Consider the following 26,499-nt stretch of genomic DNA (forward strand, 5'->3'; position numbering starts at 1 on the left):
GAGATGAGGTCAAACTTTTTGAAGGATTAATGGTATTTTTATTCCCTCATTGAGTCATGGCAGAAGAACTCAATTATGTGACAGTCAAGTTCGCCTCTCACAGTAAGTCATATACACATTTTTTTTTAATGTTTAAGGATATAGAAAGTACAATAATAACAAATGTGTTTTTCTATATACAATATACATTTAGTAGCCACTTTCGTCCATATCCTATTTTCCATTCATTCATCCACTGGGTGGGTTCACTATTTGGCAAAGACAATATATGATATTAAAAACAAAATGTGCTTTTTTTTCCAGGCACGCCAAATGACACTGTTATCTATGAAGACGTAAGGAACGAGCTGGAGCAGTGGCCGCAGCAACACCATGCTGAAGGTTTTTTTGAAACCTTTAACCTTTCACATACTTGGACTCGGTTTCCAAACTTACTAAGTGACTTTGTTGCGTCCAGAGAAGTGCGGCGATGAGGAGGAGATCTACGATGATGTACGGTCAAAGGAGTTGCCATGCAGCGTGCCTCACGTCTTACAAGGTTTGTGTTTATTCTGTTCTTTTTTTTTTTTTTACTTGGTCAATGAAAATGTTTTTTTGCTTTGCTTCTAGAAAACCTGTCTAAAATATCGCTCCAGACGCCTGCCACTTTTGTGGCTTACGTTCTGAGCGTCCTTTGCGTCATCCTCATATCTGTCATCATTGCCCTCACCTTGCACAGTAAGTACCCCTTTTGGTTTTTTCTTACTCCTGAGAGACTCTTTCTTTCTGTCCATCCAAAGTCAAAAAATAAAAACCTAACTGATTCATTTTATGGCTTATTTTTTAATCTCCTAAATCTCTAAACTGTTGGGTCACGTGAACCTGTTTCTGTGCCTGAAATTGAAAATATAAAAAAAATATGTCCCTCCTTATTTTGTGTTACACTAACACAATCAAATAATCAGTCACTTTTTTTTTCATGTTTAATGAACAGTTAAAAAAAAAGAAAAGAAGTATTGAGTACTTTTCCTCCTTCAGTGAACAGCATCCTGGCCGAGCAGCATCGGCAGAACATCAACCTGAAGGCTCAGAACGAGTACATGCGGGTCGAGCTGGAGCAGATGAGCGAACAAGCCCAGAACCTGAGCAGGGAACGGGACCAGCTCAACTGGACCATGGGCCAGGTCATCCAGCTTGACAATTTCCCTGTCGTCGACTACTGCCCGCAAAAAGGTCAGCACGCTCACCAGGGCCGCAAACAGGTTTCCATGGTGATGCTATGCTATGATTCATGCTAACAAGCTAACATAGCTTAATACCACAACACTGATCAATTAATTTTTAAAATTAAACTCACTTTTATCAGGGTTGTTTTTTTTATTTTCTATTTTTCATTATATGTCTTGGATCTAAAAACAAAAATCACTTTGTGGATGTTTTTATTTTAAATGCTAATTGTAGATGTTGCATTTGTGTTTTGTAGTTTTAAGCCTGTGCAAGCCGTGTCCGAACGGCTGGCTGCAATTTGGCTCCAAGTGTTACCTGTTTGGGCACTACGCTTACTACGCCAACTGGAAGACCTGGGAGGGAAGCGTTGACGATTGCAGGCTGCTGAACGCACGCCTGCTCCTCATTGAAAGCCAAGAAGAACAGGTGATCCTTACATAACTCATACTGTATATCATTTTAAATGGTAGGGGATCTAGTATACATCCCTGTGGGATGCCTTACATTTATTTCTGTTCAAATGTAGTACTATATATTTATAATTTGTGCTCAACTAAAAGGCGCACCTAAAAACCTCAAATTTTCTCAAAAGCCGACAGTGCGCCTAATAGTCCAGTGCGACTTATATATGGACCAAATTCCTAAATTTAAACTGGCCCGAAGCATTGTGTCATGAAATTAATCATAAGTGGCCCGCTGAAGACTATGAATCATGAATTAAAAAGACTATGGATCATTATTTTGTGATTATAGAGTAATTTGTTGCGTCTGAAGTTGAAAAACAAAAAGATAAAATGGAGAATGATTTGATTTGGATTAAAAATCTGACATGATGCATTAATGGTGCGCCTTATAGTCCGGAAAATACAGTATTTAAATCGTGATTAATATTCGTTATTTTCCTGCTTGTTCCAGGATTTTGTCACGAACCATACGATTTACTACAACGATGACAAACACGGATACTGGATAGGGCTGACCAAGGACGTAATCTCTGAAAAGTGGAAATGGACTGATGGACGCGACCTCGCTTTGGCGTGAGTAAACAAACCCCAATAACACACAGAAAAACGTAAGGCAGAATAAAATTGGCCAAGTAGATAGCTGGTTAGCTTGTAAGATAATTACAGAATGAGAAAGCGGTCAAACTAAATCTGAGTTGTTAGCTCGTTGGCTCTCGAGCAAAATCAAGCTCAGCAGTCTCATTACACCAATAAACCAAATAAATTGATTTAAATATTTGCCAGATGCAAAGCAACAGAGGTCACACCTGCATTGATGTCTCACGGAGTCCATTTTGTGTGGTGTTTAGATTCTGGAGAAAAGAAAACTACTACTACCAAAACAACTGTGCTCTGACGACAAAGTCGCTGACGTCAAAATCGCTGCACAACTGGAGCAAAGCCAAATGTGACATGAGGAACAGATACATCTGCCAAACCCATGCCATCACCTGGCCAGATCCACACTAACACATTACTCCCTTGCACACACAAAATATAATCCGTGTCTTTTGTGGAAGCGTTATAGTACAAATTGAGTCGGTTGCCGGTTTGCTTCTGAGCTAAGTCGGAAGCTTCTAGGTTCCTTTTTTCCCCCTTGACTTCACAATTCGGACTTTCCAGTCCAAAGTGGCGCTCTAGTGCACTTATCTTACTCGGAAATGGGAAAAGTCCAACTTCCTACGTTCCTTGAATGCAGCATAAGGCCTACAGCTAGTTAGCATCCACGGTAATCACACTATGATTTAACGGACAGATTGTCAGTTAATAACTAAAAAACTGACAAAGGAGTTTAAATATTTATTTTGTTATGAAATCAGACCAGTGTGAGTTACATTGATATTTTTCTGGCCGGTGGTGTGAAGTAAAAGCAAGTATTTAGCAACCATGTGTTGTGCAACTTCGGAAAGTAATCCGCATGTGTGTGTCCTAATAGCATTCAGTGTCATCGTAGGCAGGGAATTTTTTTTTTTTTTTTTTAAAAAACACAGGATTGCTAGATTTACTTTGAAATAGAAAATCCAAATTCTAACGTGAGGATAAAAAAATGAGACAGCATGTGTGTTCTGTTTATCAACAGAGATTCTCCAAGGCAAATCTCCGACTTCCGCTATTTTAATCGTGTTTCGTATAATACTTTCCGAGAAGTTGAGTTGCGCAATCCACCTTTGCGCCATATCCTCTTAATATGAACAAATGTAAACTATTAATAACCTCAAAGTATTGGGGAGAATAAACTCAAATATTTTATTCAGGCCATTGTCAATTTTGGGTGGCTACGACAAACAAACATTTTGTTGGGTCCTAATTTCAACTGTTTGGACCTTACGGAAAAAAAGGATGGAAGCAAAGATTTATTTAGGGTGTTTAAAAAAAATCAGAGAGACAAATTCAAAAAGTTATTCTTTGGACTTTTTCTTCTTCTTTGTTGGAGGTGATGCTTGCGGCTCCTCGCAAATGTTTGAGTCTTTTTTGCTCTTTTTTCTTTTCTTCTTGACTTGATGTTCAAGTGGCTCTACATGGTTACTCTGCTGTGTTTGTTCTCCTGAAACGTGCTGCTCTCTCTTTTTCTTCTTTTCCAGCAGCGGAGTGACATCAAGCTCTGGATTTGGAAACTCTCCGTTTTTCTTCTTCCTCTTGTGGTTCTCATGACCGTTTTCTCCGCGTGTTGTTTCCTCCTCTTCATCTGTCCTTTTCTTTTTCTTCTTTTTGATTTTGATGTCGGTCGGTTCAGAAAGTGAAACATGGTGGACATTTAATCCTTCAGTCTTCTCCTTGGATGTCTTCTCGTTTTTAGTCTCGATTCCTTCCTTCCTGTCTTCAGTCTTTTTACCGTATTTGGCCATGAATTCGGCCTCCTGCTGCTCCAGCCGGGCTAGCTTGGCGCTCATCTTCAAGCCGTGTCTGGCTCCTCTGGGTGGGTAAAAAACAAAACACAAAATGAGCATTTACAAGTCTTTCAGTCCTAAAGATGAGTTTCCATAAAACAAATAGACTAACTTGTGGGCAGTGCGTCCTCCGCAAGCCTCCATGAGTTTGCAATCAGACAGCCTGGAGGGAATCAGTAAATGTTTTTAATGCATCTAATATGAATATTATTCATATGATGCAAAAAAGAAATCCAGCAAACATATTCTTACTTGGTAATGGAAGACAAATCTAGTTTGTTATCTTCCTCCTGGTCTGAGCTGCTGCTATCACTGTCGACTGCTCGTTTTGGCTTCTCCTGACCAGACAGAAGTGTTGCCGACTGAAGGGGCAGTCAGTGAGTTATTAGTTCTCAACACCTCATGGAAAACCTTTTGAGTGTTTTACCTTGACGAAGCTTCCGTAGATTTTGGCTTTAGCCAGTAAGGCCTTCCGAGGCTTCTTGTTCGAAATCCCGCCACCATCTTCTTCACCGTTCTCAGTCATCTTCTTTAATGAAATGCCATCCTGGGGATCAAAAAGATTTACATTAGTTCTTCATGAGTGAAACTGGCTTTTACTTTAAAACCACCAACCTGATGGGATTCCACCTGCAGGCTGGATGAAGCCTTGTTGAAGACATGATCCCACCACTGGAAAGAGAACTGCTCTCCTTCTTGGTGGCCCACCTGACACAAAACAAGTGTTTAGATGTACCCCCACAATAATATAAAAAATCCATAGTCCTCACCCCGCCTTTGTTGCATTTCACTTTGACCTGGACGGGTTCAGATATACCGTTTTCATCCCGACCCAGTCCTTTACCTGAGGATTAAAACCAATAATAGTCACGTCATGGTATAGTGGTTGTCAATGGCAGTAAACAAGTATTATTAATACAATATTTCACCCTCTTCCCAGCCGTGACTCTTAAGCAGCTGCTCGGCAAACCTCAATCCGTGGCCCTTTTGCACAACGTCAGTCATCTGTAAGATGAAAAGGTTATTACACCATGACGCTAAATAACAATAAAAAAATATTGTAACATTAAAGTGGTAACATTTTCACGGCGATCTTTAAATAAAACAAAAGTTTTACATTGTCACGTTGATTCCGCAAACGTAGATATGAAAATACAGCTGAAACCTTTAGAGAAATGTAACATGCGGCTTCAGCAGGAGGCCGACATGACACCGGAAATACGTCACGAGATGTGCACGTATGTACTTCCGTGTTACATCGTCAAGAAGGTGGCACGCGTTTATCAAACATTTTTGGGTTTGTCTTTAAAAGTAATGAAGCGCTTTCTCTTATTTAAAAACAACAACAACAAAGTGGTAAGCAAGTAAATATGTTTAGTTCCCATCAAATATTTCGTTATTCATTAAGTAGTATATATATATATTTATATATTTACCTCAATTTGTTTGCGTTAGCGTCTGTTTAAAGTTTCTGTATATGTATTTTTATGTTAATGCAGGTCAATTGTGAACGTCTCCGTTTAAACGCTTCATTCTTTTTATCAATTTTCAACACCTCCCATTATCACACATTGCGTGTTGTGTAAAAAATATAAATTAATCGATATCTTATTTATCCTAGAAAGGGTATACGTATATCCACACAGTTTTCATTCTAGCTTTCTTAAAACGTTATACTGTATTAAAGTTGCTGAAATGCTGAATACGCATTTTAGATATAAAAAAACGAACGCTAGATGGCAGCATTGGTATTCAAACACGTTTAACTTCCATTAACGTCGTGATATAGTAGCTCATTTTGTTCAGTTATGAATCATAACTTTATCAATTACGTGAATAAAATGACATATTTCAATTACTCATATATCATAAGGTATGATACATGTGTTCTTACATATTATAAAGCAACATAATGTTACCATGTGTGCTAAATTCGTGCATGATTTCCACGAATTAATCCACCTCAGTGACATCAATGCAATTAGAAAAGTAAAATAATAATAATATACAAAAACACAATATAAGAGAAACAATAGAGTTGTACTTGTTGAAGTTATGATTTCCATAAGTGAACTGTCAAAGTTACATGCAGTATTGATTGTGAAGACCATGGGCAGATTAGATTGTGCATGCAATTTCATGAAACAAATATTCTGATTGGTTCCACTAGGATGTCATGTTCCCTGAGCATGAATGCCTGCATGAGGTCTTAATCTGCAAAGGAGGAGAAGACAAGCAGCGCAGCAGCTGCTTATCAAGGCCAGCTTCCCGTTTTAGGGAGGAAAGATGTCCAGCTGTTGTCGGGAACGCTCACTGACAAAGTGACTGGTGGTCTCGCAGGAGCTCCACAGCTGACAATCGAGTGAGTGTGCGAGACAAACACGCACACATGCACGCACGTGTTAAAATAACGCTGATATTTATAAAAATTTGAGTTATCTTTCATTTTCATCTCATTTTCTATTGTTGTTAATATTGCATTATGCTATTATGTGGTAGTTATTCCATGTATTCTATTGTGTGATTTTTTTTTTCCCTATTTTAATTGTATTAAATTGATTCTAATCTATCTAATCAATCTGATCTATCTTCAGGATTTTTTAAAAGAGTTAAAACAGCCATCTTCCCTCCTCCCCCCTTCCCTCCCTCTGTCACAGTTTTTCCACTTTGCGTGGTCTTGACGACCCTCCCCCCTTTTCCCTGTTTTCCTTTTTTTTGGATGCCACACGACTCTTTCCTCTGTGGCTACTTTCTTATTTTCTTCCCCTCACCAAGTCTGCCCGACCCTCTTTGAGCAACAAGATCTTTACGCAGACTGTGGATCAACGTTTTAGTATTAAACCAAGGTAACATTTCTGCTTTTTTTTGTTTTTCCTTTTTTGGGGAGATCTTGGAGTGCAGTCGTACCCGGACAGGACCACCAGGCAACAAGCAGTGGGAAGGTGAGCACAGTTTTTATGACTTGGTGGGATGGCACTGGTTGTCGAAAAAGATGCTAACTTTTGAATGGTACTGTCAGAAAAATACAGATTCATCCTTTATTTGTATTATTATCAATGTGATCATAATTTGCATCACACTGAGAGCTGTGTCTAATATTTTGACTATTTAATTCATCCGAAGATTCTTACGTTTTGGATATCATTGTATTCGTGCTGTTGTGTGCATGCAACAAAATGTTAATTTGTAAAACGATCACAGTATTATTTCAATTTTCTTACGCCACTATACTTGTTTGTATGATTGCGGAGGGGTACTGATAGTGATTTATTGCTACTGGGTGTGCATCCTTGTCTGATAATATAAATGTTGCGGGTCAAACTGACCCATTCAAAGCTTTAAAAATTGAAAAAAAAATTATCTTCTGGACGGACATGTTATTTTCACATTTTAACTATGGAAAAAAAAATTGTTTTACTTGGCCAAACACGGCAGAATTTTCTTCTGCTTGGCTCAATGTAATATTTTTATATTAATGATAAATGTTTAAAATGTATTTTAAGATATTTAATTACTCAAACTGACCCTCAAAGAAACAAATATCAGAGTATTAATAATCTCATGATCCAATTCATCCAATGTGTGGCTGCAAACTTTGCAAAACTTCAATGAAAAGTCACCCAAAAAATGAATATAAATGTAAAATCAAAATGGGTTCTTATAACAGCATGTTAGATTTTATTTTTATTCTGAATAATTTCAGAGCTTTATGACGTTCACCCAGAAAACCGTCAACAAAGTTGCAGACAAAAGTAAAAGAACAGGAAATCTCGCTGCATGCTTTGAATAGAGAGAAATAGCACCACCTAGTGGAAAACCAATGATTGCATTTGTTTCTTTTTTGATAAATGTTGCGTGTAAGAATAGTTGCATCTTCAATTCTTTTCACTAAGACGTTTATTTGGACACAGGGAACAAATGTGTCAGGCTTTTTTTTTTTTTTTTTTTTCACATTTTTAAAGAGGGTCAAGGGGCCTTACATAAGCGGGCCCCTCACTCTCCACCATGTGTGCTCGTCATAAATGTGAAAGAGGAGCCAGCAAGAGGCAAAGACCACAGGCTACTTGTACTGTGGTGAGGGTCTTTCCTGGACTTGCTTATGTTGGCGTACGCGAGTGTGTGCGTGCGTAGCCACACCGCAGGCATTGCTCGTTAAGCCCGAAACTCGTTGAAACCCGACACGTGAAATAATTTGGGCCCCAAAAGGACGGCAACGCTGCAGTGCAAGCTGCCTCGAGTTTTTGTTTGTGTTGTGGATTATTGCATAAATCATAGGACTTGCAGTTCTTGCTGCCCTTCTTTTTGTTGGTGCTGACTCGCCTTTTTGCATCCAAAATAACAAAGCAGTCCCCAGTCTAGTTTATGTCATGCTTGGCAGCCGGGACACGCGAACCGAGAGAACTTTTGCTGTTTTTCTTGAGTTTTTCCTCCCTCTTGGTCCTCTTCATCCTCCCACCAGCTGTTTTCTGCTCCCTGTCGTCCATCTCGCTTTTATGAGAGCGCTTATGTTTCGATTTGGTCTTGCAGGTCCGCTTTTCAAAGACAGACGTTTGCGGCGTGACTGATGAAGGCCATTTGTTCGGCGAAAAAAAAGAAAAACAACCGAAAAGTCATTTGTAAAGTTGAACATATTTGCAGTTTGATGTCTTAGTTGCAAGCTGCATTTATCCTTTGCTGCACTTTTAACCCGCTCAAGTATTTTGAAAGAAGATAACGTGATATGAGAAATGAGATTTTTTTATTTTTTATGAAAGAGGCCAGTAAACAGGAAGATCATAAGGAATGACACAATTTTTCCATCCATGAAACGTTGACAGTTTTATTTAGATTAATTTTAAAATGTTAATTTATATTATTTAAATTAATTTGTATTTTGATAGGTGTTTGATTAGGTATTATTTTAAATGCAATTTTCCCAATTGAAAACACTAATTTTTCTGGGGTGGGTTTGGAACAGATCAATAACATTTCCATTCATTTGAGTGGGAAAAGATGATTTGAGATATGTTCTGAGTTACAAGCGTGGTCAAGGCAAGAATCGAAGGTGCATCTCAATACAGCCTGCATAATATAAAGGTTTTAAAATATGCTGACAGGAACATTTCCCAGTTGTTGCCTTCATTCCTATCACTGAGACATGCCTCAGTTTCCCCTTGACTTTTTGTCATTCTTCTGAAGATTAGACCACGCCCAGCACCTCCATCGTTGGCTCCCACTGTGTCATTTTCCAGGAAGTCCTGCCGTGTGTGGCTCTCGTGCCCCCTGACCCCATCGGACCCCGCTCTTCCTGTTGCTAAACACTGCTGACCGCACCGATGTTGTCCATTAACTCCAGTACTTCCCTTTCATCTTCGAAACAAGATACGTTTTGCAGATTTCTTTTTTCCTTTTCATTTCAAACAGTTCCCAGGTGTCCTGATGACAAATCTGTTACACAGAGCCAAGCTGACCCAACACGCGACCCGAGATGACCCTGTGTTATTTTGTTGCATGCTAAAATGCTAGTTGCTAAAGTGACATAGCACAAAAGCTATGACAATCACCTTGGGGGTAGCACACGTGGCTCTTGGCTTTTTTGGAGGAGAAAATGAGCATATTTGGCTTGCAGATGCTTCCCCAATGGACCCCATCTGGACACAGAGAGGGAAAAAAAGTCATCTTTTCGGGGCTCCGAAGTGATCAGCGTAATAACTTTCAGGTTCTCCAGACACGGGCCACGTAGCACATGCCGGAGGTGGTACGCAAAATCGGCGGGCCTCAATGGTGAGCACGTTTACTGGCCCAGCTTGGTTTCCCTGTAAATGGCGATTTAAAAAAAAAAAAAAAAAACGGGGAAGGTGAGCTCATACCGCCAACTGCTTGTGATGTACGTTGTCTAGACTACGGTTCACAAAAACTAAGGATGGTGGTCTTGCGTAATAGTTCTGATTTACAATAGTGCCTTTAGATCTAAATTGTAACTCAAAACATTTGCATCTCAAATCATCTGACTCCCTCCAAATGAATGGAAATGCCATTAATCCGTGTTATTAAAAAAAAAATCAAACTGGAAAACGTCGAAGGTTGGAGCCCCCATGGGTAACACCGTATAATAATAATAATATTGCTAATGCTAACTTCCCTGAGTCATCAGTTTTACCGTAATCCCCACAATAGAACACTGATGGATAGTGTGCACTCCACCAACATGACTAATCAGCGTGAGTGCAACATTTTCCAGCGTAGTGATACGTACGGTAGGAGCTGCCATACATTCATTTCACAAGTGTCCTATCAATCCGAAGCAGATGTGCGGCGGTTTTCTCCAAATTGCTCTCCGCGTCGTTTAGCCCTGACTTGAAGACTCGGAACCTTGGTCTCTGTTTGAATTATGGTCACACTTCTTAACACGTGTGTCTCCTGACAAAGGCGCAGAGGAGATCGACAAAAGACTCGCTCGCCACGAGGACACCCAGATAGGCGAGCAGGCCTCGTTCCTTTTAAAAGCTTTTCTAGAAAAAATTTGTGTTAGAAGACTCGCTAGTTGCTTAAAAACTCACCTACTTGCTGTTTTAGTGTTTGTTTAATATAAAAGTAGTGATTTGGCACCATCGTGCAAACTCTGTAGTCATTATAAACCTTTGGTTGCCGTGTAGTCGTTGCGGTTTGATTCCACATCTCAAACATGTTTCGGGCAACAGCCGGATGATGTCCTCCCACCCTCAGCGGGGGTCAAGTGCTAGCAAACTGCGGCAGCCTCCTGCCAAGACCGAGGCCGCGTCGTGTCCTTGAGTGAGCTCCATGATGTGAAGCCAGCGGCATCTTCTTAGCGTGAGCACATCTGTGTTTATGTCAACATGATATTTAGGATGATTCAGCGGTCGTCTTGCTTCCTCACGCGAGTTGATTGTCGACGTGTTAATCTTCTATGATGGCGTCCATCACCGTCTTCGATGTTTAGCAAATCATGCCGAGTTGTCTACAAATTTTTTTTGAAAAATTGCCTTCAGTTCTTCACAACATCATGTGTGTTATGAGTTTTTTTGTCTTTGTAATCCAAAATGGAGTCAGATCAAGATCAGATAAGAGTCTACAGAAATACATTTTGGGCTTTGTTGTTGTTGAATGTTTACAGAACGCTAATTCATCATAGCTGGGAGACGTTAGCAGAGGTTAGCCGTGTTTTCCTAACCTCAACTCGTCATTTCAAAGGCTCTTGACCCCCGTCGCCCTTTTTTGCGTTTGCGTTGAGGGAACTCGAGCTATGACGACAAACGAACGACTCGCTGTTGTGTGTTTATTTTTTTTCATCGTGGTGGTGTTTCCCACAGCTTCTGTGACCCTCAAAATGGAAGATGGCGTACATCGTTTGGGAATTTGACCTTGAATGTCAAATTCCATGGAAAAATCGGAAAATAATGCCAATGATTCGCCCTAAGTCCACAGCGGCCATTTTGTTGGCTACTAGCACAAATTCCCAACGATGGTTTGTTTTGAAAGTGTAATGCGAGACACATGTAAAGTTTCCTGGCAGGCTGGCCGACACGCGGCCAAATAATAAAGACCAGGAAGAGACAACGTATGTCTGAATCAACAAGTCATCTGTGATTCACTGTGAAACAACGCCGTCAGAGTATTCCAGCTTTGTCATAAGGCAAAAAAAAAAAAAAATGGATGATGCTTTTAACGTGATGTATCAAGGCCAGCCAGGACATTCTTACGTTGAGTGTCCCCTTAAATGTCGTATCTTGCATCTTAAAGCTCCTTTATGCTTCCCGTATGTATTAAATGACAGCAGATGTGAGCATTTGAAAGCGTACATGTTGGATTTTAAATTTGATTTGCTCTCCGCAAAAAAAACTGTCGAGGTTTGTTGACTATAAATTGTCCTTATAGGTTAGTCAAGGTTCACGGAAGGCTCCAAAGTCATTCATGTTCAGTGAAGATTCAAAACTGTCCTCGTTTTTCAAAACTGTAAATTGTCTCTGATTCATTGAACTTGATGAACGTTGTGTGTGGCGTATTTTTTTTATTTTTTTTGGTCTCCCCAGACGGGAGGAAGTAAGCGAGCTCTTACACGACGGGGTGAAAATGAACAACAAGGTCATAAATCCCAGTAGGAAACGGACACCGAGATTGTCCTACAAGGCTCAGGAAGTGTCTTAAAATGCCGATGTCCTTCCAGATGATCCTCTTTGTCTCTGCTGGAGGTCGCAAATGTTTGTGGAGGTCCTGAGGCTAACAGCTAGTAAACGCTACCAAGGCTCAGTATGGAGATTTTGGTGTTGAGTTTTATACACTGGTGATAATTTTTTGCAGGCCGCAGTGGTCTAAATTTTCAGATGGAATTTTTTAAAATGTTTTTATTGATGATCCTAAGCTTGGAAAACACACTCAGGCTGTCACTCTCGAATATTTTTAGAATCATTGATTGTATCGATTATTCCATTGATTAATTGAATAATTAAAAAAAATATATATTTGCGTTAGTGTATTCATTTAGTTAACCGATGACTTGTTAACCGCAATTATTTTTATTTACTGTTATTTAGTAATTAAAAAAACAAGATTAACCGTCAAAATAAAAGCAGATGTTTGCAAATGTCTTGTTTTGGTTAAACGCAAAACGATAAATCAGTCTGCTTTCAATCATTAGATTTATTATGCACTTTAGAGACCCTGATTAATTAATTCATCGATCTGTTGTTGATTCATTTTGACACCGCTTGACTTAAAAGGTCAAAGGGCAGGACGGAAGCTGGGAATTCTGCTGAGCAATGTGTCCGCGTTCGGTGTGACATTGTGGACATGGAGGCTTTGTCGCTGGTGTTGGTAATGCGGATGTTTATATAGCAAAGCTATGTTTTCTGGTTTTGGGTTTCCTTCCGTCAGAGTGTCTCAGATTCTGATCCACAGTGAATTACGCCACATATAATTACAAGCCAGTATGGTCGTGTCCTCTTATAAAGTCATCCATTTTGGGTTTTCCGCCATTTTGCTGGCTGAATGCGAGTATTGTCAATGGAGGCCGTGTCGTTCCCAGCCTTTCCGTTTGTTAGTTTGTCTCCCTGACCAGCCGAGCCACAAGCCACGCCGCCTGCGGTTTGGGGTCGGCCCGTGTGCAGGCGCAGGCGCAGGTTTTTTTTTGTCTCCAACTGGCAAGAAGCCAAAATGTAATGGCTGGCCCACATGTGCAAAATGTAAAGACGGTTATTTATTTGCTTTGTCATTTTCTGCTTCGATTTCCTTTTTTTCGAGAGAGATGAATTTACGGCGCGTGCGGTCGTCAGCGTAATTACGGCAAGGAAATTGTTTTGTATTAAAAGATCCAACCGTATCGTTAAGTCATTAAAACAGTTTGCAAAAAAAGTGCCTGTTGGGGAATTTCGATATCGAGTTATGAAAGCCAAGGAGGAAATCGTCAAACAAAGATTGTGGCTCAAAATGTCCCTTTCCTGTCTTAAAAACTCCTTTCGAAGTTGAAAGAGGGATATGAAATGATATATTTATAAAGACAACAATTGCCTACTCCAAATTGACTTTGATGGTTACAAAAATGTTGAACTTGCTCCTGTACTAAAAATCAAAAACACGACCCACCCATTTTTTAAATCTGACACGTTTATTGACCTGGTAGTGAATGTGTGTGTGTGTTTTAATGTTCCTTTCACTGAACTCTTCTTGTTGATATCCTCACGTGGTCCACAACACGAGCGTTGCCGTAGCGACGTTATCATTCCAACGCCGTTATCCGTGAGCTCTGTTCTCTTTCACAGCATGGGAAAGAAGAGGCGCTGACCTCATCCTTGTTAAAATCCGTTTAGGGAATGGCGGGAAAATGTAGCAAGGACCAATCAGGAGCTTTCTTGAGGAAGCTCCTAAGCGATCACCATAGATGTGGGATGGATGAAATTCCTGCTTGCATCATGGGTTATTATTCTGTTGCTGTTGCCCATGAACATTACAAAGATGCTAGGTGGCTACATGTTCCATAAAAGCTCGGCTAATTCCCAAATTTAACTCCCCACGAACTGATTTTTTTCCTTCACGTCTTGCCTGTTAAAACTTGTAAACTAACTTTAGCAGAGGAGGGCAAAGGAAGACAAATTTTTTCCTGGCCACCTCTAGCTAGCTAGTGGCAGAGCGACATGGTAGCTAGCTCTGCCATTTTACTTTCCTCTGGTGGGGCAGTGCCCCATCCTGTCATCACCGAAATTTGAGATTCAGCTGCCATTTTTCTTTCTCAGGATCATCTTTTGTCCCAAAAGCATATCCAGAACCGTCTAACCCTTTTCCGCTTACCATCATTTTCCAGCGCGGGGGTTCGGCTCCAACGGCGCGAGGCGTTTTCGGGATCTTTACCGTAAACACAGCCTGATCTGTGGGTGTGTTTACTCCGCGCTCGCATTTCAGGGTGCGGTGCGATGATTGTTACTCCACCAGTTGCTAAGGGTCTCCGAAGCCCCCTCGCCCAACACAAGGCAACATGTGCCAGTCCCATTGCGGTCTCTACGGGGCCCTTGGCTCCAGATGAGAAGCATTATGGTTTTAGAGCAACTCTGGTGGGGGAGGGGTGGGGGCTGCGGTGGTAGATGTGTCATATGGAACGTGGATTGCTCCAGGGAGTTTTTTTTTATTCCAAAAGCAGTATTGAGTCAGAAAAGGGAATGTTATGCGGATTATAGATAATAAAAACAGCAGTGCGAAAAGAAACATGTCAAGCAGAACAAAATGACGCTGACGCCAAACATTGTTTTCTTTTGTGTCACTTGATACTGTACAACAACAAAAGATAGCAAAAATATTTTTTACAGATCTGCAACTAAGAAACGCGGTGACTCATTGAATGTCAAACTAAGATTCGATTTTCGTTTGCTCCAAATTTTGCGCTGATCTCAAAACCAAAACGATGCATCGTCGCCATCTACAGGGCTCTCTGTGTCATTACGGTAGTTTTCAAACCTTCGAATTTCACAGACGAACTCACTCACCTCTCTACAAATCTGTCGTTACTTTGCAAGCCACGAAATTTGAAGGTCAACTTCATTTCATTGCGCGAATTTCTACCTAGAAGTGAATTATCGTCAATCAAACGGTATAAGTGGTGCTTCGCGCCGTGATTGATTTATCTGACAACGTGACATGAAGCTAACGTGCTTGACTGCATCACACACCTGCAACACATTTCCCTGCTCATCCTCTGTGTTGACTTCACAGTTGCCACGGGAACATGGCCGCCAAACGCATAGATCAAATGCGATTTTTATGCTATACATTCGACAAAAGCACGACCATGAAACAGCTTCGGCTCGGAAGAAAACTATATTTTACGTTCTTGTCAGAGCTGGTTAAACTCAATATTTGGACTTCATTTTTTTTAGATTGTCTATAAAGTCAGGATGCACCAAAGTGGAGCAAAATGAACAGGAAGTCGGCCATTTTGCTTAAAAGACGCCAAGGTTACTGGAGACTGTAGTTGCGCCAGGTCCCCCTCAATTATTCCTGTTTTTATTTCCATTTAATTTTTGGAGCCATGTCGCTCTGCCTCAGCTGCATCACATTGAAAAACAAAAGTCTCTTTTCACAACTGCGTGAGCTACCACTCGCTCGTCATCTTATTTTTTTTTTACTTCACGGCCGCACATTAATTCACTGACTTGATTTACTGGTCGGTTTTGCTTTGTGTATCGCAGCCAATATGGCCATTACAACAAATAATTCAAATGAATTTTTTCAATCGCTCACTTGGTTTGTGTGAAGTCCATCCTGCTCGTTTGTCCCGCTCGAGATGGAAAAGAATGGAACGCGGAGCTGTCATTGTTGATGGAAGCGAACATCATGGCTACAAGTGTCTTTAGGGACCAACAATAAACCAGCACATGTTTATATTTGGCTTTTGTTGTGTCCCCCGCTGTGTAAAGTATTCTTGTGCAAATCCCATAATTTGTGTCTCTTTTGTGAATTGGCAAAAATATACTCATATAATTTTTTTCCCTCCTCTTCTATGAACTCATTTGTAAACAGTGTTGTTGTGTCATAGCTTGAAATAGCAACAGTGGCCCTTGGGAGGGCGTGTTCTGTACTGTATGGATCTGATGTTCATTACGAAGCAGATCAAGTTCATATTTTATTCCGTTTGCGGTTTGTGTCACAATAATTGTGTCCGTGTCGTTTATAATATTTTAAACAGATAGTAGGAGCCTAATGAATATTTCAGGGGGCCTAATAGTGATACCTGCGGCGCTCCACTTGATGTTGCACTCTGATTTACCCATATTATGTCATACTACGATCAAAATTGAAAATAGATATTGGCTGCAGTTAGTTGCTGCATATTTACCAGATGTAAATAATGTAATGATTGACATCTCGTTTTGAAGAAAAGACCTCGAGTTCGCATTCGAAGAGCATCTGGCTTGGATTAATTCTGACTGGATTCAATTTTAAAGGATTTTCTCCCCTCAAAAAAACATTTATTATTGACTTTATTGTTTATTTGGTTACAGTTCCACTTTGTGGTTTTCGGAAATAGACTTTAAACATTCGCCAGGCTGTCATTCTGCTGCATTGGAGTATGCAGGCATGTTAGCCGTTTGTGCTAACGTTTTCTTTGTTATTCTGTGAGTAAGGTGCCGATGTCATGGATCAAATTATCCGACAAAAAAGCCGCAATGGCCATGTGAAAGGTCAACAAAACGAGACACCTGAAATTCAAATCCCATGGAGCTATAAGTTAAAAGCTGTAGACAAATGAATCCCGAGTTTATCGTCAAGCTTTTGATGTCCCGTGTGAAAAAAAAAACCCCACTTGTGCCTGTTAGCCGCTAGCTTGAAAAATGATTGGAAAAACGGTCACCGTTCGTCGCCGGCCAAGAGAAAAAATATGATTTTCCATGAATCAAGGTTGTCTCCTCCAAGAGCTCACTTTCTTCCACATGATGACAACACCACCTGGAGCTCAGCTTGTCTACCTGCAACCTCTCCCCCCCCCCCCCCCCCCCTGCACGCCACAAATTCCTCCAAAACTCCAAAACAACAAGTCCTTCAAGTTGTCTTTGTCAGCATTCAAGAATCTCCCGTGCGGTTTGGAGCTGTTCTTTAATGAAGTGCAATTAAGAAGTGAAGCTAATGAAAAATATAAACCCTAACCCTAACCCCCCACTAATAGGAGCCACATGCCTCCTTGGGTAAAAAGTCTCTTTGTTGAGTGAATTAACGCCTCGGCAAGTTTGAGATTTTGCCAACGTGTGTGTAAATCAGTGAAATGACGCGCTGAGTGGTCGCCGATGTGTTTATTGGGCACCAACACATCAAATAGACCACATTACACGTCGTGATACGCTCTTCACAGACTTTTAAACAATGGCGGCGAATCACAATCGGAGAGGCTGCAAAAAAAATATTGGAAAAAAAAAAATCAAGTCCAGATGAGATTGGAATCGATAGGTGATGTGACATTTTCACAATGTTTTTCCCCTGAAGTCTCACCGCCTCCCCTAAGTTCTTTTTTTGAGGCGAGAACGAAAAAAGGTGTGGGGGGTGGAAAAAAAAAAAAATCTCCCTCTCGTTCCCTGAGAGCCTAACAGGGTCCCCGTGCCGCTCCAGCTCTCTCGGGTTGACGGCTTGTGATGAAATCCAGATGGTGTTGGAGCGAGCACCGGGACAACTAGAGCAAAAAGCGAGGAGAGCGAGGAGATGAGCCTGTGATGGATTGAGGTCAGGATGGAGTTGGGAGCGTCGTTTCCTGACCTCACCTCTCTCTTCCTCTTTGACACTTCTTCATTTGCTGCGTCGGGACGTTTTAATTGCGTTGTGGATTCTGGTGGACTGTCAGTCATATATAGACAATAACCTTTCTGTTTTGTCAGGGTCACCAAAAAAAAAAAAAGCATTTGCTGGACTCATTTTATTTCTTTCATTTATTTATTTCATTATCTATTTATTGTAATTATTTTTTTATTTTCATACATGCTACTAAACCTTCTTCTAATTGATTTAGGCTATATTTAAAAAATATATAACACTTTTTTTTTTTTTTTTTAATTGGGGGCACGTGCAGGACCATGCAGAGCACGCACGGCGTGGACTTGCTTCTTCTCCTCTGCTTCCTGCTCAGCCTGGCCTACTCGCTTAACCCGAGAGACCCCAATGTGTGCAGCCTGTGGGAGAGGTGAGGCCCGCTCTGCTACTGCCGCTGTCATAAACGTGAAAGCATAACTTTCTCATAACGCCGCGTGACATGATGGAGAGGACGGAGGAGCAAGGATCACCACTTAGAATGTTAGATCACGTTCTCGGCCTTTTTTAGCTCCTTGTTTGGTGAATTCCAAGCCGACAAGTCAAGAGACTGAATGAACCGATAAAAAGACGGGTGAAACGATGCTATGTTAGCTTAGCATCCACATTTATTTTGGTTAGTGTCACGTTTTGATTTTCATTGTGTGTTTCGTTCCTTCCCCTTAGCTTCACCACCTCCGTCAAGGAGTCCTACTCGCATCCTTACGACCACGTGACCGAAGAACCCTGCTCGGACCCTCGGAGTAACTACAGATGTCCCAGACACAGGTAGCAGAAATGTTGTCAATGTAGCTCAGTACTTTTCATCGTTTTTATGTTATCAGAGAAGGTTGATCCCGTTGTTGTTCTTCATCCAGGATCACCTACAAGACAGCTTACAGGCAGGCCGTCAAGACGGACTACCGCAAACGCTACCAGTGCTGCCCGGGCTACTACGAGAGCCGCGACAAATGCGTCCGTAAGTAAAAATGAATTTTTGTTTCATCAAAAGTGAAGAGTGGCCATTTCGCGGCGTCAGTGTGTCTACTGGAAAGCCGAACTGGCTTGCACAACTGCACCTTGATGGTAAAGTAAACATCGTTAACTAGTTTAAAGCTACTTAACAGCTGGAGCCAACTCTTCACTTTTATTTTTTTTACCCTCATGCTCAGCCTTTTAAAGCAACACACATTCAAAGTCACAAATACTACAGTGTCGATTGTTAGAATAGTGACCCCTGGTGGACGTAAATAATACCTGTGAGGCTCAAAAAGGTGAAAAGTGTAATATAAGTTTTGTTCTTTGGAATGTTTTGACTAAAATTTCTTATTTTATTAAGAGTAAGACAGATGGAAACGGTTTCAAACTGGGAAGAAAAAGCAATATGTCTTCTTTAAATATGTTTTTAAATAGATACCGCTCATTTTTGCTACTACAGCCAGTTTTAAATAGTGGTAGACAAAACTGTTATTGGAGAGTTCAAAAGTAATTTTTAAAGAAAGCCTTCCTGACACAAGATGCTCACTTGGCTTTTCTTCTGCACGGTCAACATAAAGCACTTTCTTCAAAATGAAAGGTTTGGGTTCCATGCGGCCGCTCGCTATTTGTACTGGCTGCAGCCGTGTCGCAAAAAGCCCCAAAACGTTCCCATCAAGGAAATTTCTCTTCAGATTTCAGTTGACTGGAAGGATTCCTCCAGATTTTCCAACGTTTGACCTCAATTAAGCAACTCGACGTGAAGAGATAATGCGAGAAAATTACCGGGTTCACACCTTTTACTTAGGCCGTGCATCCTTTTTGTACTTTTGCCGTAATCCTGCCAGTTCATGCTTCCTTGGTAGAGGAAGTTAATGTATTTAATTTTAATTTTATTTTGGAGTACGTTAATATATTTATTTTAATTTTATTTTCTCTCTTTTTTTATTTTATTTTCTCTCTTTTTTTTATTTATTTTTCTTTCTCCTAATTGCATAATTAATGAAAAATACCGATGTGCTTCGAAAATTCGGTGAAACAAAATAATTGAGTCATCCTAAACGTTTGAAGGCATATTAGTCTCTTATTGTCAGTTTCTATTTGTGGCTCTGTGTGTGATTATAGTACACGTTGCCTCACGCTGAGTCCTGCGGTAACTTTTATAAATGGAGTGCAACGAGATCAAACGTGGGCAAAGAAAATAATACCTTTTAGTCACTGGAACGCAACTTATAGAATTGAAACATCTAAAGGCAGCTTCCCCCCAAACAAGGGCTCTCTTTCTTTTGCCAGCCAATAAACATATCATTAAGCATAACGACACGTCGTGTTTACGTGATGACATTTCCGTCTACATTGTCATTATTTGCCTTTCATCTCCGCAGCTCGCTGCACCAAGGAGTGCGTTCATGGCCGCTGCCTGGCTCCGGACCGCTGTCAGTGCGAGGGAGGCTGGCGAGGCGACGACTGCTCCAGCGGTATGGAAAAAAATCTCTACCGTTTAATCCCAAACTGCTAATGTGAGTGACAGCACGCATAAACATTCAACATTAATTAACAGCAGCGACACAACAAGTAGCGACGTCCCTGCGTCAGGCTAAGCGGATCGGGGCCATTACAAACACCAGGCTGGTCCCAGATGGAAACGGCATATTGAAGTCATGAAAGAAGCTTTAGAAGTCTGTAACGCCTCATAAATATTAATCATATGAATTATTCATAAATCACTAATTTGTTGTTTCGTTAGGGGACCTAATAGGGATCCCTGGTGCACACCGTTATGAAATAGTCTACTTATAACAACACCTCAGTAAAAAAAAAAAATGATTGTGCTGTTTTGGAATTAAGGAAAATGTCAATTAATGATTAAAACACCTACTCGATGGTCATTACTCAAACGTCAGCCTCTATGTAAATTAAGATTTTAAGCGCTCGTCCACTCTCGCTTTCGTAAAGTTCCAAAACAATTTTCATAATCGCTTTGCAATTTTTTTTTTTCTCTACTCTGACATGCATGAATGAGATACTCACATATTTTGTTCAGGACGTCAGCAGAACACGGCGGAATTGTTTTTCTTTAATCAAGAGTGAAAGCAGAACTTCATATCATTGGCCTGAGTGGCTATTTTCCACCGCCTGCTTCAGTTGGGTCAAAAGTACGCCACTTTATTATTGTTTTTTCCCTGTGCTGCAGAAAGAAAGAGAGAATTAGCTTTAACGGGTAGCAGTTGCTGTCTTGACAATGAGGAAACGGAAAAAATGAGCCCACACTCTCATTTTCACAGTTTCTCCATCTCGCCTTTTGCTCCCTCTGTACCCTTTCCCCTTCATTCTTTTTCTTTTTTTAAAACCTTTTTTTTTTTGCTTCCTTCCTTTCTGCTTCTTTTTCTCTTTCGGAGAACAGTCTGAATGCGGAGTTATCGAAGTGGGTGAAATTGGAGGAGAGGACTTTTTGAGGTTTGCAAGTAAGCTATGAAGAGGGATGGAAAAAGATGGGGGATGATAGTGCAACAAAAAAAAAAAAAATTGTTGGACGGTATGGAGAGCCTGCCTCGTGCGTAAAATGATACAAACTAATGTTGGGAAGTGACTAATGGTTTTCTACCTTGGGGTCATCTCTTCAAATCACATTCGCATAATTAAAATGTCATCAGGAATGACTTTAGCGACGTTAGCGTAACGCAGCAGCTGGTTTTGAAGAAGCTTCCAAAATGCACTCCTGTGGTTTGGATGTTTGCGCTCCAGAGAGATATTACAGGAAAATGCGTATCAGAATCGCTACGTCGGTGGAAAAATGATGAATCGTGTGTGAAATATTAATCGTGGGATTTTTGTTTTTCCATTTTGGGGTTTTAAGAATCAATATAGTCTTTGAAGCTTTCAGGGCGTCTGACGTCATCAAAACCAGAAAAAAAATGAATCATCAGCATAAATGCTTTGCAGATGGATGGATGGATGGATGGATTACCTTCTGTCCTCTTGTTTTTTTACTTGTTTTTATCTTGTTTTGACGATTTTTACGATCTCGTGGAGGTGTTAATTCATTTCATTGGTGTACTTAAGAATCACTGCACAAGTACCACTTCTGCTTTTCTTTTTTTTTTTTTTTATTCTCGTGAGTCACCTCAGTAAATCTGCATGCTTGTGTAAACACAATGGTCTCCACCAGCTGAGTTTCTCATTACTCAACATGACAGGGTTGAGCCAAGCCCCCCCTCCACCCCCTTCTTCTGCCGATCCATTCAGACGAGAAGAAGCAATAACGTCGGCCGCGTAAACACTGGCAGGGCAGCTCGCTTCGAGCCAAATTTGGATCGAGTAGAAACTATTTTAGGAGCCCGTAGCTGCCCTATAGCAACAACAACAAAAAAATGTAAGGAGTGACTCAAGCCTCAATTCAGATTACGGAGTGATTTAAAAATAACATCCACAGAGGTCAACATGAAATCGTGTTATGTGACTGACGCCCATCCGTCAGTGACATCATCGGATGCTCTGGGAAACTCAAACCCTGTGTGAAAGTCCACTTCTGGATAAAACAAAGTCCATCTTTTGTGAGCTCCATGCAAATCTCCCCCCGATAATTTGAATCTCCGGGGTGGTAAAGCGACACCCCAGTGTTTGGATGACAGGAGTTGAGGGTGGGGCTTGCAAAACCACAATTGGTGCAAGTGTTCTGTTCTTCATTTATATGCGGCTAAACACACTCAATGTTTTTTGACAGTCTTTAAATCTTTTTTTTTTTTTTTTGATGATGTCATCATCCAGTGTTACCACACAACGCTAAACGCATTTACCGTAAGGTGACTGTTGTTATGAATGGTTGGAAATCTATTAAGTGCCAGAATTGAGGGAGGTCTTTAAAAATAACTTTTTCCCTACGTCCTGCAAACGACTAATGTTGGACTGTATGTCGAGTTTTACCGGAAAAATGCTCAAATGTTCCTCAAACTGTTTCCACCAAAATAGTGAGCAGCATTTGATAAAATAAAGAATTCTCACGAAGGGACACCCAAAGTTTTTAGGTCCAACCCTTGATGGATGGGGTGTTACAAAAAAGCAGATGGCCTAGTTGCTATCCTTGTGGGACACCATAAGAATGTGAACGTGATGAGTCAAATCCAAACAAGTAAATAAAAGACTCATTTGTATGAAATATTATACGTCCCAAGTGAAACGATAAACAATGACTTGACGATATTACAAGATGCCAGGCAAACTGTTTTTCTCCCCTCAGCCTGTGAAGACAAACGTTGGGGTCCGGGCTGCGGCCAGCAATGCAACTGCAAGAACGGCGCCCTGTGCGACCCAGTCAAAGGAATGTGTCAGTGCCCGCCGGGTTTCGTCGGACGCCAATGCGAGGAGGCGTGTCCCGATGGAACCTTTGGAAAGGACTGCCTGCAGAAGTGCAAGTGTGGGACTGGAGGATCCTGCAATAAAGCCAGCGGGGAGTGCACGTGTCGGGATGGCTTCACTGGCACTTTGTAAGTACTTCAGGAAACAGATTCTTAACCCTGCCCTGGCTTAATAGGAAAGTAGTAATTGGTGTCAGTGAAGCATTTTGATTGTATGTTAACTTTAGCTTGGGTTGTTAGCGGAGAGTCTTGTGCATTTCTGATACATTTTCTTTTCTCATTCAAATCAGCTGTAAGCCTTTTATTTTGAAGGGTTATCTTGTCAGATGAGTTTAAAATGTGTTCTAAATTATTCAAGAACATAATTTGTGGTGTATTTATAATTTAAACTATGAATATAGACATTTCAGACAGGTGTCCCTTACTCATATATTTTTTGGCTTATGAGACTGAAAGTTCGGAGACACACCTGCACAATATTGACAGATATTTTTGGATGCAATTTTTAGCTGCGAGAGGCCATGCTCCAGAAAATGTCCGGCTCGGTGTCCGTGTCAAAATGGCGGCATCTGTCGGGGTAAAGGGATCTGTGCCTGCCCTCCTGGATGGATGGTAAGTAAAACTGCACACATTCTGTACATACATAGAAAAATAATCATTATTTTATTTTGGCTCACATTTGTCAAGAACTGAATTCAAACGTGAGTGTACAGAAAAGATCAAATTGTTAGGGAGCCCTTCTCCTTTGCCGTGATAATTCATCCACCTCACAGGCCTGCCTTTGTCTGCCTTATAGGGTTCTGTTTGCACGGAGCGCTGTCCCGAGGGACGCTACGGACCCAACTGCGCCGAAGAATGCATATGCCACAATCGCGGCAAATGCGACCCCGAGACGGGACAGTGCAAGTGTGCCGAAGGCTACACCGGGAACAGGTGCGTACTTGTTAAGAGCCCAGATTAAGTTACCTTGTTGGAGATCACAGAGCTGAATCAATAAAAAATTGTATTTTCAAAAATGTGTTTTGCTCAGATGCAACGAGGAATGCGCGGTGGGCTCTTACGGTCAGGACTGCGAAGGAGCGTGCGACTGCGCAAACGGCGCTCGCTGCTACAACATCGACGGCGGCTGCCTGTGCGAACCGGGCTTCAGCGGGCCCAGCTGCAAGGACAGAATGTGCCCGCACGGAAAATACGGCATGCACTGCGAACGCTCGTGTCTCTGCCAGGACAAAAACACGCTCAGGTGAGTTTAGGAATAAAGTTGAGTTGAATTGAGTTGACGCAAATCACACAACTCGACAAATCTGGTTCTATGCTGGTGTTCATGCGAAAGTCGGTAGAGGCCACGACACTGTTTGGGAGTTTGCAGGGAAATAGCGCCCCCTGGCAACCCCCAAAAATTAGAGCTTAGCTGTGCCGTTATGTCAGTGTGTACACTTTTTAAACTTCTGGGTTTGCTTTAAATGTAATTATAATCAGGAAAATTGACAGTCATTATTTTTTAAATGAATATATTAAACATTTTGGTTTTAAATGAAATTACATTAAATTACAGTAAATTAAATTCTAATAAATTAAATGTTGTAAATCAAATTTAGATTAAGTAAATGCAGTTTTTAATCCTAAAAACAAGTGTTTGGTATTTCTAATTCTGTTAACAAAATAAAACAAAATAAAAATTCAGCAATTATATTCACATACATTTTTTTAATGCCCAACAAGAACAAGAAAATATTGTACGTCTAAAAGAACTCAACCTGACATGACACAATTATGTCTACCTGGCAGCTGCCACCCGATGAAAGGCGAGTGCACGTGCCAAGCGGGTTGGGCCGGGCTGCACTGCAACGAAACCTGCGCCCACGGTTTCTACGGCGACGGATGCCTCGAGCCCTGCTTGTGCGTTAATGGCGGCGTGTGCCACGGTGCCACCGGACTATGCCAGTGCGGCCCGGGATACACGGTCAGCCATCATCCGTTTTTCTGTAGTGATGTGCTATGATGTAATTCGGATTTCTTTTTCCCCACAGGGTGTTCACTGTGAGAGTCCATGCAAAAGCGGCACCTACGGCAAGAACTGCTCCCTGGAGTGTTCCTGCAAGAACTTTGTGGACTGCTCGCCCATCGACGGTGCTTGTTTCTGCAAAGAAGGTGAAGGTTCTTCACACAGGTGGTGAATCCCCTGCCGTCAATCTCATGGTTTAATGCCTTCAGGCTGGCGAGGAACCGATTGCTCCGTCCCATGCTCGGAGGGAACCTGGGGCCGCGGATGCAACGGCACCTGTCAGTGCGCTAACGGAGCCAAGTGTAATCCTGTGGACGGATCCTGCACTTGCACGGCGGGCTGGCAGGGGGCGCACTGCGACCAGTCATGCCCGGTGAGCTTTTTGCCACACTGACCTGTCGGACCATTGATGAACTCAACAAGTGACCACATAGCGTCATGGCCAAGTCACTCTTCTCCACTGATGTATATTCTTACGATACAAAATGTGACTGCAATTTCCTTGGAAGGCTTTATTCATTTCGTTGCCATGGCGACAGCCCCCCCACCATTGTAGCATTTTGTCCGGCGCTGGTCCAATTGAGAGCCTGCAGAGGCTGTCCTGACTAGCTTTGGTTCCTACTCGCAGATGGGCTCGTTTGGGCCGGGCTGCCTGAAGAGATGCGACTGCGTCAATGCTGACGGTTGCCAGGCAACCACAGGGGAGTGCCACTGTCTGCCAGGCTGGTGGGGTCAGTGCCCATTTTTTTTTTTCAATCAATACAGTATCATTAAAAAACACATTTATGAGCTAGTATAGCTCACTTTTGAGATGTATTATTGGAAGAATATAGGTTAGAACTGTAATGCAGTTTTTAATTATTATTAAATGCAATACAATAATGATAACCGACTTGCCCCTTGTCTCCTTAGGGCCACGTTGTAGTGAACCGTGCTCCGAAGGCCTGTGGGGGCGCCATTGCAACCAGACCTGCTTCAAGCACTGCCCCAACAGCGAGACTTGCCTGCGGGAAACGGGAGCGTGCGTGTGCCGCCCGGGCTTCTGGGGCGTCACCTGTCAGAACAGTGAGTGTCGCCGAGTGACTCTCGATGGCGACGGCAGTCCCCGGCTGAATCGTCTCCACCTTCCTCAGAATGCAGATCGGGGACGTACGGTGAGCAGTGCGACCAGTCCTGCCCGTCTTGTGGCCAGTCGTACCGCTGCCACCATGTGACCGGGGAGTGCGACTGCCTTCCAGGTTACACCGGAGATGACTGCCATCAAGGTGCATTTTTTTAGAAATGAATAGTGACCTCCAAGGTCAAGGGTCATC

At 41.7% G+C, this 26,499-nt stretch overlaps 3 protein-coding genes across 7 annotated transcripts in view; 2 read left to right on the top strand and 1 right to left on the bottom strand.

Annotated features, from left to right (window-relative positions):
• The window catches only part of LOC148391742 (C-type lectin domain family 9 member A-like), a 5,594-nt gene extending 2,409 nt beyond the window's left edge, over positions 1–3,185 (top strand). For both annotated transcript variants that reach the window (XM_088386001.1, XM_088386002.1), the window contains exons 2-9: positions 55–102; positions 304–381; positions 458–538; positions 610–717; positions 1,018–1,212; positions 1,463–1,632; positions 2,122–2,243; positions 2,519–3,185. In XM_088386001.1, coding sequence (XP_088242127.1) covers positions 57–102; positions 304–381; positions 458–538; positions 610–717; positions 1,018–1,212; positions 1,463–1,632; positions 2,122–2,243; positions 2,519–2,678 — 960 coding nt within the window. In that variant the 5' untranslated portion in view covers positions 55–56 and the 3' untranslated portion in view covers positions 2,679–3,185. The remainder of the gene's footprint in view (positions 1–54; positions 103–303; positions 382–457; positions 539–609; positions 718–1,017; positions 1,213–1,462; positions 1,633–2,121; positions 2,244–2,518) is intronic.
• On the bottom strand, positions 2,887–5,371 carry gpatch4 (G patch domain containing 4). 2 transcript variants are annotated; one of them, XM_088385998.1, is made up of 8 exons: positions 5,262–5,371; positions 5,026–5,101; positions 4,867–4,940; positions 4,712–4,804; positions 4,524–4,643; positions 4,349–4,458; positions 4,209–4,259; positions 2,887–4,121 (listed from the first exon to the last, which is right to left on the bottom strand). In XM_088385998.1, the coding sequence occupies exons 2-8, from the start codon at positions 5,099–5,101 to the stop codon at positions 3,608–3,610; spliced, it is 1,038 nt and encodes a 345-aa protein (XP_088242124.1). In that variant the 5' UTR covers positions 5,262–5,371; the 3' UTR covers positions 2,887–3,607. The 2 variants fall into 2 exon arrangements, with proteins under 2 accessions (XP_088242124.1, XP_088242125.1); XM_088385999.1 differs by having other exon boundaries at positions 5,214–5,359.
• pear1 (platelet endothelial aggregation receptor 1) overlaps positions 3,344–26,499 on the top strand; it is a 26,650-nt gene continuing 3,494 nt past the window's right edge. The window contains exons 1-17 of one of the 3 annotated variants that reach the window (XM_088385995.1): positions 3,344–5,452; positions 6,267–6,458; positions 6,984–7,038; positions 18,135–18,245; positions 18,539–18,640; positions 18,730–18,830; positions 20,212–20,304; positions 23,064–23,310; positions 23,691–23,793; positions 23,978–24,114; positions 24,212–24,424; positions 24,970–25,144; positions 25,212–25,332; positions 25,396–25,559; positions 25,815–25,917; positions 26,099–26,251; positions 26,320–26,451. In XM_088385995.1, the coding sequence (XP_088242121.1) occupies positions 18,139–18,245; positions 18,539–18,640; positions 18,730–18,830; positions 20,212–20,304; positions 23,064–23,310; positions 23,691–23,793; positions 23,978–24,114; positions 24,212–24,424; positions 24,970–25,144; positions 25,212–25,332; positions 25,396–25,559; positions 25,815–25,917; positions 26,099–26,251; positions 26,320–26,451 (1,951 nt within the window). In that variant the 5' untranslated portion in view covers positions 3,344–5,452; positions 6,267–6,458; positions 6,984–7,038; positions 18,135–18,138. The remainder of the gene's footprint in view (positions 5,453–6,266; positions 6,459–6,983; positions 7,039–18,134; positions 18,246–18,538; positions 18,641–18,729; positions 18,831–20,211; positions 20,305–23,063; positions 23,311–23,690; positions 23,794–23,977; positions 24,115–24,211; positions 24,425–24,969; positions 25,145–25,211; positions 25,333–25,395; positions 25,560–25,814; positions 25,918–26,098; positions 26,252–26,319; positions 26,452–26,499) is intronic. The other 2 variants (XM_088385996.1, XM_088385997.1) reach the window with 2 other exon arrangements.

Source organism: Syngnathus floridae, chromosome 10 (assembly GCF_059516105.1).
Source record: "Syngnathus floridae isolate MCC-2025c chromosome 10, RoL_Sflo_1.0, whole genome shotgun sequence".
NCBI lineage: Eukaryota > Metazoa > Chordata > Actinopteri > Syngnathiformes > Syngnathidae > Syngnathus > Syngnathus floridae.

Bases quoted from the DNA above. Each gene is read 5' to 3' on its own strand.
- gpatch4 (XM_088385998.1), bottom strand. From the start codon at position 5,101: ATGACTGACGTTGTGCAAAAGGGCCACGGATTGAGGTTTGCCGAGCAG. The intron at 4,644-4,711 runs GTTGGTGGTTTT...TTTGATCCCCAG, and splicing joins TGCAGGTGGAATCCCATCAG to GATGGCATTTCATTAAAGAA. The intron at 4,122-4,208 runs GTTAGTCTATTT...TTACCCACCCAG, and splicing joins GGAGGACGCACTGCCCACAA to AGGAGCCAGACACGGCTTGA.